This window comes from Nanorana parkeri, unplaced genomic scaffold, assembly GCF_000935625.1.
Source record: "Nanorana parkeri isolate BGI_ZX_2015 unplaced genomic scaffold, ASM93562v1 scaffold969, whole genome shotgun sequence".
Lineage (NCBI taxonomy): Eukaryota > Metazoa > Chordata > Amphibia > Anura > Dicroglossidae > Nanorana > Nanorana parkeri.
The window spans coordinates 20,662-34,639 of record NW_017307237.1 but is presented as its reverse complement, the minus strand read 5'-3'; the positions used below and the strand labels follow the sequence as shown (position 1 = coordinate 34,639).

The following is a 13,978-nucleotide window of genomic DNA, read 5'->3' as shown; positions in this document are numbered from 1 at the left end:
ATATATGTTTTATATACTTAAACAATTGATACTAATATTGAACATGCCTTTTGGAATATATTCTTGATTGAAATTAATATTTGAATCAAGGACTGTATTAATGTACTATTGAATTAAACACTGATGGGATTTGAATAAAGCGTTTTACATTTGTGTGGAGATTCTATGATTTTAATATTTGTTTTTAGGTAACTGGATATAAATAAACAATGGTTTCAAATACAAGAATTTCAAATTGTGATAGTGACTTTTTTGCATTTTAATTTCCGCTTCCCACTTTATTTATTTTTTTGTTAATTTTTTTTAAACAAACATTTCCAAATGCTGATTTATAATAATAGCTTATCTTAGTAACATGGATTGTCAATTAAACCTTTTCATGTGCAGTCCAATACAATTCAATACAATAAAGACAAACATGAAATAGTTGGTTTTTGCAATACATTTTCTTTTTCTTTTGAAATATACAACTAAATGGCTAACTAAATAGCTATAATTCAGAGGAGAATTTCAGAGGTGAGCAAGTACAGTAGTCATTTGTAAGCAGCTAAATAAACCTGTGTATAATTACCTTACAGAATTTGTATTTACAGAAAATATTAAAAGAATTTATTTAAACGTGGTTGATGTGAACATTGGTTAAATAACAATTACTCCATTACTCTATGGCCTCTTTTTCAGGAATATATTTTATTACTGAACATTTAATAGAATTAATATTTATGGAGTACTACATGCTATAGGAGTATTATAAAAAATATTAATAAAATTAAAGTAATATTCTTCTGAATTCTGCCCATGCACAATGGCTGTTAGTGTCGCTACACTTTCTGAGAGAGTCAGAGACTTAATGGAAAGTTTTCAAAACCACTGATTTTGCACAGTTAATTATTTAGCAAAGGCAAAATTAATTAGATAGATGCAAATTCTAAAAGTCTGCTCTCCAAAATGGCGGCCTTGTTTTGTATGTGACACATTTACGTTAAAACATTATAGTTATTAATTTTAGACAGATGCAAATACCTTGAGCAATATAAGTTGAGCTAAAATAACACACAGTGCCAATCTTGCCAGCAGAAATTTAGCTGCTTTTACCGAATTGTTTTTAAATACACCATTTTAAAGATTGATGTGCAAATTAGTACTGATATTTAAAAAAGTAAAAATAAATATTTAGTGCACTATTAAAAAGAAGAAAATATCTTCTTCTATCAAACAAGTGAGAAAAAAATTAACCTTATGAAACCATTGACGTATAATGCATGCTTTTATTTGACTGGTAATATGAATCTGATATGCATGTCTTATGGACTAGCTAACATACAGTATGTTAAAATCCAAAAGCATCAACACGTCAAACTCCATCAAAATATGTAGATATTTCAAAATCTCAGGAATCAGATAGTAATTTCTACAGTTGAATGCTGACGTCATTATTAATAAATACATTTTGATTTACATTTCACATTGTATGTTTCATTTAGAACATCATGTTTATATATAAAACACAACTTCATTCTCCAATGTACTTTTCTAGTTTGGTAAAAGTAGTCAGCTGTTGCATGGTTAAAACAGATTGTGAAAGAATAGTAATGAATACCAAGTTTAAAATGTTATAGTATAGTACAAGCTTATAACTGAGTTGAATGAATACATTTATGATTACAGTGATTACAGTGAGTTTAATATGTGATCAATGGATCCTAATTATGTGTTTAGCATTCAGAAGAATGCATCAATAGTTAGTTGTAAAATACATTGCATGTATAAAAAAAATTCTGCTTCTAATCTTTAACCAGAAAACATTTGTATTAAATAGAATATATTAAAAATGAAGGCTTGCTATAGACAACAGCGGATGAAGGCATAGTATTATACTATGTTTGGTCATTAATTTATACCAAATTAATGTAAGGTGATTTAGTAAGTGGCTAGCAATGATTTTAATTTGTGTACTTTTTATACACAACTGTTGTTGATAGACTTTAAAAAAGAATACAAATAATAATTAGTATTATGGTTATTACTATTAATATTTGCATTTGGATGAATAATACACCTTTTTTAGAGATATGAAAAATAACAATTAATTTAATAACAGTAATATGATTAATAATTATTACAGATAAATCATGTGTTTATATCATATTAACACCAGTGCATTAAATATACAATCATCATTAAAATATGTTTGCTGCTTTTCATTGTTATGTATGCAAAGTTGCAGTTGTCTCATTTTGCTATTTAATACTATGACAAGCTTTATACTTTACTACATAATGTATGCTTTCTTCTTTCTATGCTGTGGTAATATGTTTTTCTTATATGTTATGCCTTACCTTATATGAGGAAGTAAGTACAGCCCCTTGTTGATTTGCTTGTTCTTCATTAGTTGGAGTGTGAGAGGAATTTGGAGTAAACACTATTAAGTCATTCCTGTCTTTGAGAGAATTTGAACATACCCTGTACTGCGTTTGCTGTGAATATACCCAACTACCTCCAGTATTGGAACAGATCTTGTAATTTTTCTTCAGTTCATTGACTTCATCCCTGTATTTTTGCCATCTTATCACAGTAAATGCAATTAGAGTGATAAGGAAAACACTTGAGATTATGCAAATAGCAATAACTAGGTAAACATTTGTATCAGAAAATTCTTCAAAACTATCTTTGGACTCACGATTGTCAAAGTGAGCCACCTCTCCGGATTCCACCAAAGAAATAAAGATTTGTGTCATAGCTGTCATAACTGGCTCTCCATGATCCTGGGCCACAATGTGAAATCTGTATTCATCACTGTCAAACTCTGTTAATGCACGTTTTAAGCTTATTTCTCCAGTTTGTTGAGATATGATAAATGTTGTTTTTCCAGTAAGCTCTTTCAAATAATATGATATCAATGCATTATACCCAGAGTCGTGATCTACTGCTTTCACTTTAGCTACCAGATGTCCAGATTGTGCTGACTTTGGAGTTTTAATTGTCAATTCAGAATAAAGTGGAGAGAAGATAGGAGCATTATCATTTATATCTTCAATGAAAATATTTAATGTAAGGTTTGAACTGAGGGGAGGTAAACCAGCATCAATTGCTTTAATGAAACACTGAAAATATTTGACTTGTTCATGATCAAATGAGACTAAAGCAAATAACTTTCCATTTTCTGGATTAATGGAGATGTAGGATGATATGGGGATGCTGTTAATAGTACTGTCAACAATTGAGTATGTGAGAAAAGAGTTCTGTCCTACATCCAGGTCTGAGGCAACTGCTGTATAGAAAAGAGTGCCTGGTGGATTGTTTTCTTTGATGAAAATTGTGTCAGCTGGCTGCAGAAAATGGGGGGCATTGTCATTCGCATCACTTATTGTAATTTTAAGAATTTTTGAAACTGACAATGAAGGAGAACCTTCATCTTTAGCAGTTAGGACAACTTCGTATTCATCTCTTCTTTCACGATCCAAGGCCCCATTCACAGTCACAGCAAAAACTCCCAAAATGGCTTGATTAATTTTGAAAGGAGTGTGATCAGAAATAAAGCAGTTTACTTTTCCATTGGTCCCTGAATCCCTATCATGTATATTAATGATAGCAACTGTTGTCCCTTGAGGAGAATCCTCTGGTACTGGAACCAATAATGATTTCACTGCCATCTCTGGAGGATTGTCATTAACATCTATAACAGTCACTAGAACTTTGCAGTGACCAACCATTGGGTGTTCCCCATTATCAATAGCATCAATTTGAATTTCATACATATTTGCTTCTTCAAAGTCAACCTCACCTTTTACTGTAATGTCTCCTGTGTTTTTATCTACACTGAAAATTCTACTAATTTCCTCCATTCCCATGCTGCTAAATTCATAAAATATTTCTCCATTTTTTCCTTGATCCAAATCTGTAGCATTTAAAGTAAACACCAAAAATCCCTTTCCAGCATGTTCTGTTACACTGCTTTGATAAAATGGCTGATTGAAAGTAGGAGCATTATCATTTACATCTTCAACAGTAATGATTACTTTGGTTGTACCACTTAATCTTGGCTTTCCTCCATCATAAGCTATAAGCGTTAGATTGTGAACAGACTGCTTTTCTCTGTCTAAAGATTTCTTTAGTACAAGCTCTAAAGATCTGATCTGGTTCATGTGTTTTTGAAAATCCAATGTAAAACAGTCATTGGCACTGAGCTCATAGTTTGTAATAGAATTTGTTCCAAGATCTGGATCTGCAGCTCTCTTTAATGGAAAAGAAGATCCTGCAGGTCTGAGCTCTGATATCAGAAAGTTGTATTCTTTGGAGGAGAAAATTGGACCATTGTCATTTATATCTTCTATTTCAACATCTACATGATACATTTGCACAGGTTTATCTACAATGACCTGCAGAGATATTATACAAAAAGGTGTATTTGGACACAATAATTCCCTGTCTATTGCCTCTTTAACAAACAAAATTCCATTTTGAAGATTAACCTGGAAATATTCTTTCTCTTTTCTAGAGGAAATATGTAACATTCTGGAATTAATCTCACCTAAGTCCAGTCCCAGATCCTGTGCAATTCTTCCAACAAATGTGCCGTGTTGGGATTCCTCAGGGATGATATAATGCAGCTGACTCAGGACCACATCCCAAGACATTTGTAGCAATAAGAAAATGGCCAACCTTTTTTCTGCTTGATAATCCAGGTTTGTTTTGATCATTTCCTAAAATCACTGATGATAAAGTTGATATCCTTTACAGGAAAGAAGGCATTCACACTGACTGAAAATCCATGCTACAGGAAAAAAATTCTATCATGGCTGATTCTTACAGCAAGATATTGAGCTGGCAACAACAGAGAAATGAATTGCCTTTCATTTTGATACTATATGTTGGTACACAGTGACATCTAGTGCTGATTTTCAAGGTTACAGATCAAAAAATTAACTATAGTTCTTTTTTATGGACTAAATGCTCTTTCATAAATAGTAACTATAGCATGCATTTGTTAATGTAATGGATAAAGCATTTTGGGAAGTAGATTATAACACATGTTCATAATACCTTTGAAATAATACACAGCCAATACACAAAAATGTGTTCTAAAATATGAAACAAAAGCAAAGGGATGGGTCTCACAAAAATATTTAGTCATCCACACAGCACACTATGTTTAAAAAGAAATGGACAGAAGAAACCCATGGAATGTTGCAAACTAAAAAATAAATGTAACCATAATAAATTCTAAATGCTAGGATCTAATATCTACTTTCTTTGCAGTTATTACAACTTCTAGTGCAAATTTATTGCAAGTAACAGGAACCCCCAAAACAATACATTATACATACTGTTGCATTACTCCTAATTATACTTTAAATCCAGATACAACTAAATGAATTATTGCACTAAATAACATCCCATTCTACATTCAGGGATGCTTATCTGAATGTTATTACTGTATTTAAATTTACAAACCATGTGTAAATGCAAGTGAAATGTAAGTTTCTGTTGTCTACTTTCAAATCAAGTATTCTACAGTGTGTTTGTTTGAGTTATGCAGGAGAGTACTACAACAGTCCTTACTGGTATGTCCATTGCGGTGGGTGCTGTAGTGACTGTGGATGGAGCCGCTTCAGTTTAAAGTAGTAAAGTACATCACAAGCACACTATGGTTAAATCTTCAAGCGGTGATCATTTTATTGATACAAACACATCTTGTCACATAGCAAAATTCCAGGGCCACTCAGGGTCCCTTCATCAGGCATGTCTGATGAAGGGACCCTGAGTGGCCTGAAATATTGCTATTTGGAAAGATGTGTGTGCATTAATAAAATGATCACCTCTTGAAGGTTTAACCATGATGTGCTGGTGACATACTTTACTATTTTTTTTGAGTTATGTTACGCACCTTGTGTATTCTATGAAAAGTGTTTCTGAATAGTCTTGTGTTTGTGAATGTCAAGAAGTCACAGTATGCCCAAATACAGTTATGTGTTGAACAGATTTTTTTTAAAGAAATAAAATTCCATACGTCCTAACTTTTAGGAAGGCAGAGTACATATATGTAAATCAAGGCCCACAGAGGTCTAACAAGTATGAATTATATAAATAAATCATTAAAACATAATACTTGATAGTCCACATGTCTACACATACAGTATATACAGGCAAATATGAAAAAACTGTTGGGTTATACTGCTTAATGACCCTTCCCAGGAAGCCCAGATTCATATTCCAAAAAAACTAGGAATATGAAGAATGTTATTGTCCCTAGTATTCTTAGGAAAAAAGGTTTGAACCAACTTTCCAGTATTCCAACATTTTTATCTCTGACAGGAACCTCTTTTGTGATATATTGCCTCATCTTTCCATGCAGTCTTCTGTTTGTGGGCAGGACTATTAGACCACTAAGAACATGCTTTGGTGAGCACCATAAAAATAAGGAACAAATTTCCCTTAAGAGTAGTGTATCACAGCACTTTCCCATGTCACATGATAGTGAGGGGTTTAAAGTAGAAGAAAAGGCATCTACTACCAAATGGCCCAAATGATACCTATAATATGTGCAAGAAATGTACACACCTATTTAAACAATAAGGTACTACTGGCAAAAAGCCTGTGAGCCGCCTCCTTCTGCCTTTCCAGACTTCTGCTTCCAAATTTTAAATCACCAGATAGAATCTAAAAGGAAAAAAAATCTATTGTGCTTTATTTTTAGAAGACGATTTACTAAAGGCAAATAGGCTGTTCACGTTGCAATGGTATTTGCACTTTGCAAGTGAATTTTCAGTTAGCTTAGTAAATGTGGTAAAAATTCACTTTATAAAGCATACCCAATCACGTGCAAGGAAAATAAAACATAACCCAGTACTTTTTCCTTGCACATGATTGGATGATAGAAATCGGCAGATTCGCCTCATTCACTAAGCTAAGGGAAAATGCCCTTGCAAAGTGAACAGTCTATTTGTCTTCACTAAATCAACCCCATTGTGATCAAGGTTGTGGATGCATCCTGTATTTAATGTTGGCTTATAAAAACAATTCTATAACATTGTAATAAAGATATAAAACACACAAGTTTAAATCCAATCCATTGTAATTTCCCTTTAATTTAAATTTCTCAATTAGTTTATGCCTCAGTAACCATTTTCATTAAAATTCCAGTGATATTTTTTTTCCAAATAGGGAGGTATTTTACACATTCTGGCTTTGTCTTAAGATTGAGGATTTCTGGGAATCAACCCCATGAACTAGTAAGCCTTCAAAATCCCTACACTCTAATGCCTTCTTTGAAGAGTTAGAGTTAGAGTTATAGGAGTTACAAGATTCTTAAAAAAAAAAAACTTTGCTCACTGGAGGTCTGTGCAACTTACAAAAATGTCTTTACATCTCATGTTTTTCCATCAGAACCCATGTGAAAGCTTATATACCACTCACTCATAAATAGGTGATCTGATATGCACTTATAGGAGGGCAGGATGAGACATACGATGTTTAAATATGTTTTGTACTGTTAATTCTTTTCACAAAAAACTCTAAAAATACCAAACACAACTGTAGTCTCTATTTACTTACATGGTTAATTAGTGCATTATATGTATATCTACAATGGAATGTATGCAAGTGACCATACCTTGCTTGAGGAATATATTAGAGCACTTTGCTGGTTCACATTCTCTTCATTGTTTGGGGCCCGAAAACTATTTGGAGTGAAAATAATCATGTCATTCGGAGCTTGGTGTGAGTTTGAACATACTCTGTACTGAGTATGTTGGGAGTACATCCAACTACCTCCAGTATTGGAACAAATCTTGTAACTTTCTTTCAAATCATTTACCTCATCTCTGTATTTTTGCCACCTTAAAAAAGTGAAGGCAATTAATGTGATGAGAAATATACTTGAGATTATGCAGATTGCAACAACTAAATAAATATTTGTGGTAGAAAATTCATCATTGTTGATATGTAAGTCATCATTATCTAAAATGACTTCTTCTGATTCCACCAAAGAGAGAATTACTTGTGTGAGCGCTGTCATGACTGGGTTACCATGATCCTTAGCAACCACTAGTAATCTATATTCATCATTATCGGACTCTACAAATGAACGTTTTAAAATTATTTCGCCTGTTTGTTGAGCAATAATAAATGGATCATATCCTGGTGAATCTCTAAATTGATAAGACAGTAAAGCATTGTAGCCTGAATCTAGATCCACCGCTTTGATTTTAGCTACTAAATATCCAGCTTGAGCAGATTTTGGAGTCCTAAAGGTAGCTGTAGAATAGAGGGGGAAAAACATTGGAGCATTGTCATTTATATCTTCAATAAAAATATTTAATGTTTGGTTAGAGCTGAGTGGAAGTAGGCCAGCATCAGTGGCTCTTATGTGGCACTGGAAATATTTGACTTGTTCATGATCAAATGACACTAAAGCGAAGACCTTCCCATTCTCTGGATTGATGGAGATGTAGGCGGTGATTGGAATTCCTTCAATGTTACTGTCTGTAATTGAATATGTAATGAAAGAATTCTGACCAATATCTGGATCATATGCTGAAGCCATGTAAATATAAGACCCGGGTGCATTGTTTTCCTTGATGAAAATTGTGTCGCTAGGTTGAATAAACCGGGGTGCATTGTCATTTACATCACTTATTGTAATTCTTATACTTTTTGAAACTGATAGAGCTGGAGAACCTTCATCTCGTGCAGTTATTGTAACTTCATATTTATCTTCTAGTTCTCGATCTAATGGTCCATTTACTGTCACGGAGAAATCCCCCATAAATGACGGATTTACTTGAAATGGTATATGTTCAGATATGTAACAGTGAGCCTTTCCATTCAATCCTGAGTCTTTGTCATGTACACTGATGATTGCAACCGTTGTCCCTTGTGGAGAGTCCTCTGGAACATGAACTGATAATAATGTAATTGTCATCTCGGGAGCATTGTCATTGACATCCACAACAGTCACTAGAACTTTACAATGTCCAACCAAAGGGTTATCCCCATTGTCAACTGCATTAACATGAATTTCAAACATGTTAGTCTTTTCAAAATCAATTTCACCTTTCACTCTGATTTCACCTGTATGTTTATCAAGACTAAAAACATTTGTCACTTCTTCTGTTACCATGTCCCCAAATTCATACAATATTTTTCCATTCTTTCCTTGGTCCAAATCTGTAGCATTCAGCTTAAAGACTAAGCTTTCTTTTGGAGCATTTTCAGTTACACTACATTGGTAAAATGGCTTATCAAATGAAGGGGCGTTATCATTAAGATCTTCAACATTAACTATTACTTCAGTTGTACCACTGAGTCTAGGATTGCCCCCATCATAGGCTGTGAGTGTTAAATTGTGAACAGATTGTTTTTCTCTGTCTAGAGATTTTCTAAGTACAAGTTCTAGTGATCTGATCTGGTTCATGTATTTTTGAAAATCTAATGTAAAATAATCACTTGGACTGAGTTCATAATTAGTAATTGAATTTGTTCCAAGATCTGGATCAACAGCAACTTTCAGTGGAAAGCGTGATCCTGCAGGAATCAGCTCTGATATCACTAAATTATTCATGCTGGAAGCAAATGTTGGATTATTATCATTAATATCTTCAATTTCAACATCTACACGATATATCTGCACAGGCTTATCTACAAAAACCTGCAGAGGAATGATACAGGATGGTGTATTTTGGCACTGCAGCTCTCTATCTATTGTCTCTTTAACAAATAAAATTCCATTCTGCAGATTCACCTGGAAATATTCCCTCTTATCTCTAGAAAGAACATGTAACATTCTGGAATTGATCTCACCTATGTCCATTCCCAGGTCCTGTGAAATTCTTCCAACAAAGGTGCCATGTTTAGATTCCTCTTGGATGCTATAATACAGCTGACTCAGAACCACATCCAAAGACATTTGTAGCAGCAACAAATGAAGAAGCCTGCATTTTGCTTGTAAATCCTTTTCCGTGACCATGTCTTGAATTCACTGATGATGAAGATGGTAATTCTTTAAGTAAATAAGGCATTCACTTTGAGAGAATATCCACAGCATGAGGAATAATATCTATCATGGTCAAAACCCTTACAACAAGCTGTTCAGCTGGCAACAATGGTAACACACAGCATGTTGTATTTAACCTACTGCAATTCGTTGGTGTAGAGTGACATCTACTGCCTGATTTTTATATTGCATCTAAAAAATGTAGGCTTGTCTTCGAAAAACAATAATCATCTTTTACTCACCTAAAATGTGTTTTGTGTATTATATTGTTTATTACGATGTTCTGTGCGTATGAAATGTTACAATTGTTTTAATTTTAAGTTAAAAATGTGTTTAGATATTATAAAAGTAGGTTGTGAAAAATGCAGTATCAGTTCAAGCAAGTCTTTTATTCAGTTTATTTTAGGTTATTATCTAATGCAACAAGGCTTTTAGTAGGCAAATGTGTACAATATATGCAAATATTGTGTTACTCAACGAATACATTAAAGGGTAACGCCACTTTAAAAATATAAAAAATAAAAAAATCTTTAAACATTTTATAAAGCCTATAGAATTGTTGCAAAAGCAATTTTGTAATTTAATGTTATTAAAAATGACCTTCCCATTTAAAACTGTGGCTGCTGTAATGTTTTAAAACATTTTTTTTAAATAAATGCAATATGGCGACCTGGCAGCCAACTGTGTACAGAACACACCCAGAAATGTCACTTTTGGCTTCTGTGATTGGCTGACTGATTTTCCCAGAAGTCTGCACTAAAATACAAGTACAATTTCCTATAATAGTATGTTTGGAATTTCAATTTGGTTAGATACTCCCTGAGGGCGAATTACTACTAAAGGGATTCAGACACTGCAACTTTCCCTGTTATAACACAGTAAGCCCACCAGCTCGTTATAACAAACCTAAACATTCCCATTCAGGGATCGGTTTGGAAAGGACATGCTGCAACAAAGAGCTTTTTCTTTAAAACAGAAACAGGTAGGAAACTGCAACAACGTTTGTTAACATCCTTGCAATGTACACTGATTACCCAGAGAGGACTGATTTTTTTTCTCAACAAAAGTGGAATTGCTTCTCAAAGCATAAAATAGCATTACATGTGGTAATATCTTTAACCAGTTGCCGTCCGCCCGTTGCAAAAAAACGGACGGACGGCACAGTCGCACTGGCGAGTTGCCGTCTCCAGACGGCAATTTTTTCTGTTCGTGTGCGCCCCCTAGCGCGCACGGGCAGAAAAAACCCGTCCAATGTAAAAAGCCGTTACCAGCTCTATAGCCTGCCGATCGTGTATATGTGCTGGCTGCGTGCCCCTCCCCCCCTCTAGTGCTGCCGGCGCCCCCCCCACTTCTGACCCCTCACCTTCAATCCCGGGATCCGCTGCCCCATCTGCGGCCTGGGACCGGCTCGGGAGGGTGTCAGGAGGTAAGATGGGAGGGAGGTCAGCATCTTCCTCCTTGCTGACCTCCCTCCGTGCTGTGAATGCAGAAGTGATGTGTATTACATCACTTCCGCATTCACCTGTCAGTCATCCGGATGCTATAGCCAGAGAGAAGAAGCTGAGGAAGCAGATATCTGCATCATCAGCTTCTTTTGGGGTCCACAGGTGACATTAGGGGTCCTGGAGAACCCTAATGTCTCCATAAAGAGGACCTGTCAGTGTGCCTTTGCTATTATATAGGGGGATTGTTATCCCCCTATGTAATAACAATAACAATAAGTGTAAAACAAATATATAAATAAAAAAAGTTTTGGGAAGGGGGTGTAACACCGCGGACTTCAACTGGTTAATAAGTATGAATTTAAGCTTTCCAAAATGTGTACACAATGGAAAATGTTGCTATTATATTGGGATTGACTTCAAAGACCACCTTTCTAAACCCGGCTATTTAAGACTAAAGGTACCAATGGACATTAGGCAGTGGGTAATAAGACATTCAGACACAATCGAGTTGCCAATCTTTTTTGCAAAGGGTATTTCCACCATGGATCTCATTGTTTGCATGTGTAATTAAGTTGACTGAACTATACTTACATAAGGTCAATAAATACTAATGCTCCTTCATGAGCAATGAGATTAGATGGTGTAATCTGATTTTGATCATTTTTTGTCTACCTTTTTTGCCTTGAAAATTATTCTCAGTTACAAAATTTTGCAATTATCTGAAAATATGCACACGTCCAACCATAAATGTGAATTACTGATATCAAACTAAAAGCTGAATGTCAGACAAAAACAGATAAAAAAAGTAAAGTCAAACTTTTTTTGACTTCTCTTTAGGATCACAGGAGTACATGTACAGCTGCAGTGTCCTATGCCGGCTCTAATCAGTGGGAAAGTACATGAATCAGCCATAACATTTTGACCACCCACCTAATATTGAGTAAGTCCCCCTTTTTCCATCATAACATCCCTGACTTGTTGAGGTATGGACTCCACAAGACCTCTGAAGATAGGATGTGGTATTTGGCACCAAGCTGCCAGTAGCAGATCCTTTAAGTCCTCTAAGTTGCATAGCCTCAATGGATTGGGCTTGTTTTTCCAGCACATCTCACAGATGCTCCATTGGATTGAGGTCTGGGGAATTTAGAGGCCAAGTCAACACCTCATACCCCCTGTTGTGTTTCTCAAACCATTCTTGAACCATGTTTGCAGTGTAGGAGGTCACATTATCCTGCTGATACAGGTCATCAGGGAATACTGCTTTCATGAAGGAGTGTACTTGGCCAGCAACAATGTTTAGGTAGGAGGTACGTGTTAAAGTAACATCACATGAATGGCAAGACCAAAGGTTTCCCATCAGAACAATGTCCAAAGCATCTCACTTCCACCGCTGACTTGCCTTCTTTCCATGGTGCATGCTGGTGCAATTTCCTCCCCAGTTAAGCAACACACACGCAACACACACGCACCCAGCCATCCACATGATGTAAAAGATTCATCAGACCAGCCTTTTGCTTCCATTGCTGTACAGTCCAGTTCTGATGCTCTTGCACCCATTGTAGGTGCTGTTGGTGGTGGACACGGGTCAGCATGGGCACCCTGACCAGTCTGTGGCTACACAGTCCCATATGCAACAAACCATGGAGAAATGACAGCTTGCAGGCAACATACAAGCGATCGGGTGGTTTTAAGCCATCCAAATGCTTGTATGTAAACAGCCATCGCTGTTAGTTTCTCACAGAAGCGGGGGGAAAGGACGTTTTGAAATGCCTACCTGCACTCAAGAAGCCACCATCCAACTGTTTAGTTACAATGGCCGGATGGGAAGTGGTCAATTATTCTTAGTCTATATTATTTTAGTTTTTTAGGTATTCTCTATATAAAATTCAGTTCTCATGAATTATAACATGAACTTTTATTTCTTTAAAAAAGTGCTATTAATTTTTAGGATCTTTGAGTTGTCTGCATAGGACAGAAAATGAAGTAATTCCAGCTGGAGATTAAAGATTTATGATTGAAGGTGGAAAATAAATAATAAACATGTGCAATATTTCATTTCATATGAAGGAATGATTCAACACCTGTACAAGACCTATGTATATTAATTCAGTCAGGCAGTAAAGTAATTATCACAGTTAAAAAAAATGATGCACTCTAGGCAACTGACCCCATGTTTTTGACTAGGATACCTTATAAAGTACTTTTACTTACCTTATCCCTTACTGCTGCATGCTCTTCTTCTAAATGTGACCACTCCCCTGAGACTGCTTCTCTTCAGTGCACCATCTATTGGTCACACATGGATATCATCACATACAACTTTGGACAACTTTGGTTTTTGGAGAGTGGCAACACTAAGGGCCCACCCATAAACCAAAAGTGTTGAAATGAAGAGAAAAAGGGGTAGGGTAAGTCAAACAGCATTAAATTATTGCAATGTGGAAGTAGCCATTGGTATTTTCCCTGGAGTTTAGCTTAGATGATAAGTACCTCTATTTTCCCTTACACACACACAAACATATATGTATGTATATATATA

The 13,978-nt window shown here is 35.2% G+C and overlaps 2 protein-coding genes and 1 pseudogene across 2 annotated transcripts in view; all 3 read right to left on the bottom strand.

Annotated features, from left to right (window-relative positions):
* LOC108795466 (protocadherin alpha-C2-like) overlaps positions 1-13,978 on the bottom strand; it is a 254,355-nt gene that overhangs the window by 236,691 nt on the left and 3,686 nt on the right. The gene's annotated exons all lie outside the window — the stretch shown is intronic.
* LOC108795436 (protocadherin alpha-8-like) lies at positions 2,322-4,700 on the bottom strand. Its single transcript, XM_018566682.1, has one exon. The coding sequence runs from the start codon at positions 4,698-4,700 to the stop codon at positions 2,322-2,324; it is 2,379 nt and encodes a 792-aa protein (XP_018422184.1).
* On the bottom strand, positions 4,697-9,967 carry LOC108795435 (annotated as a pseudogene).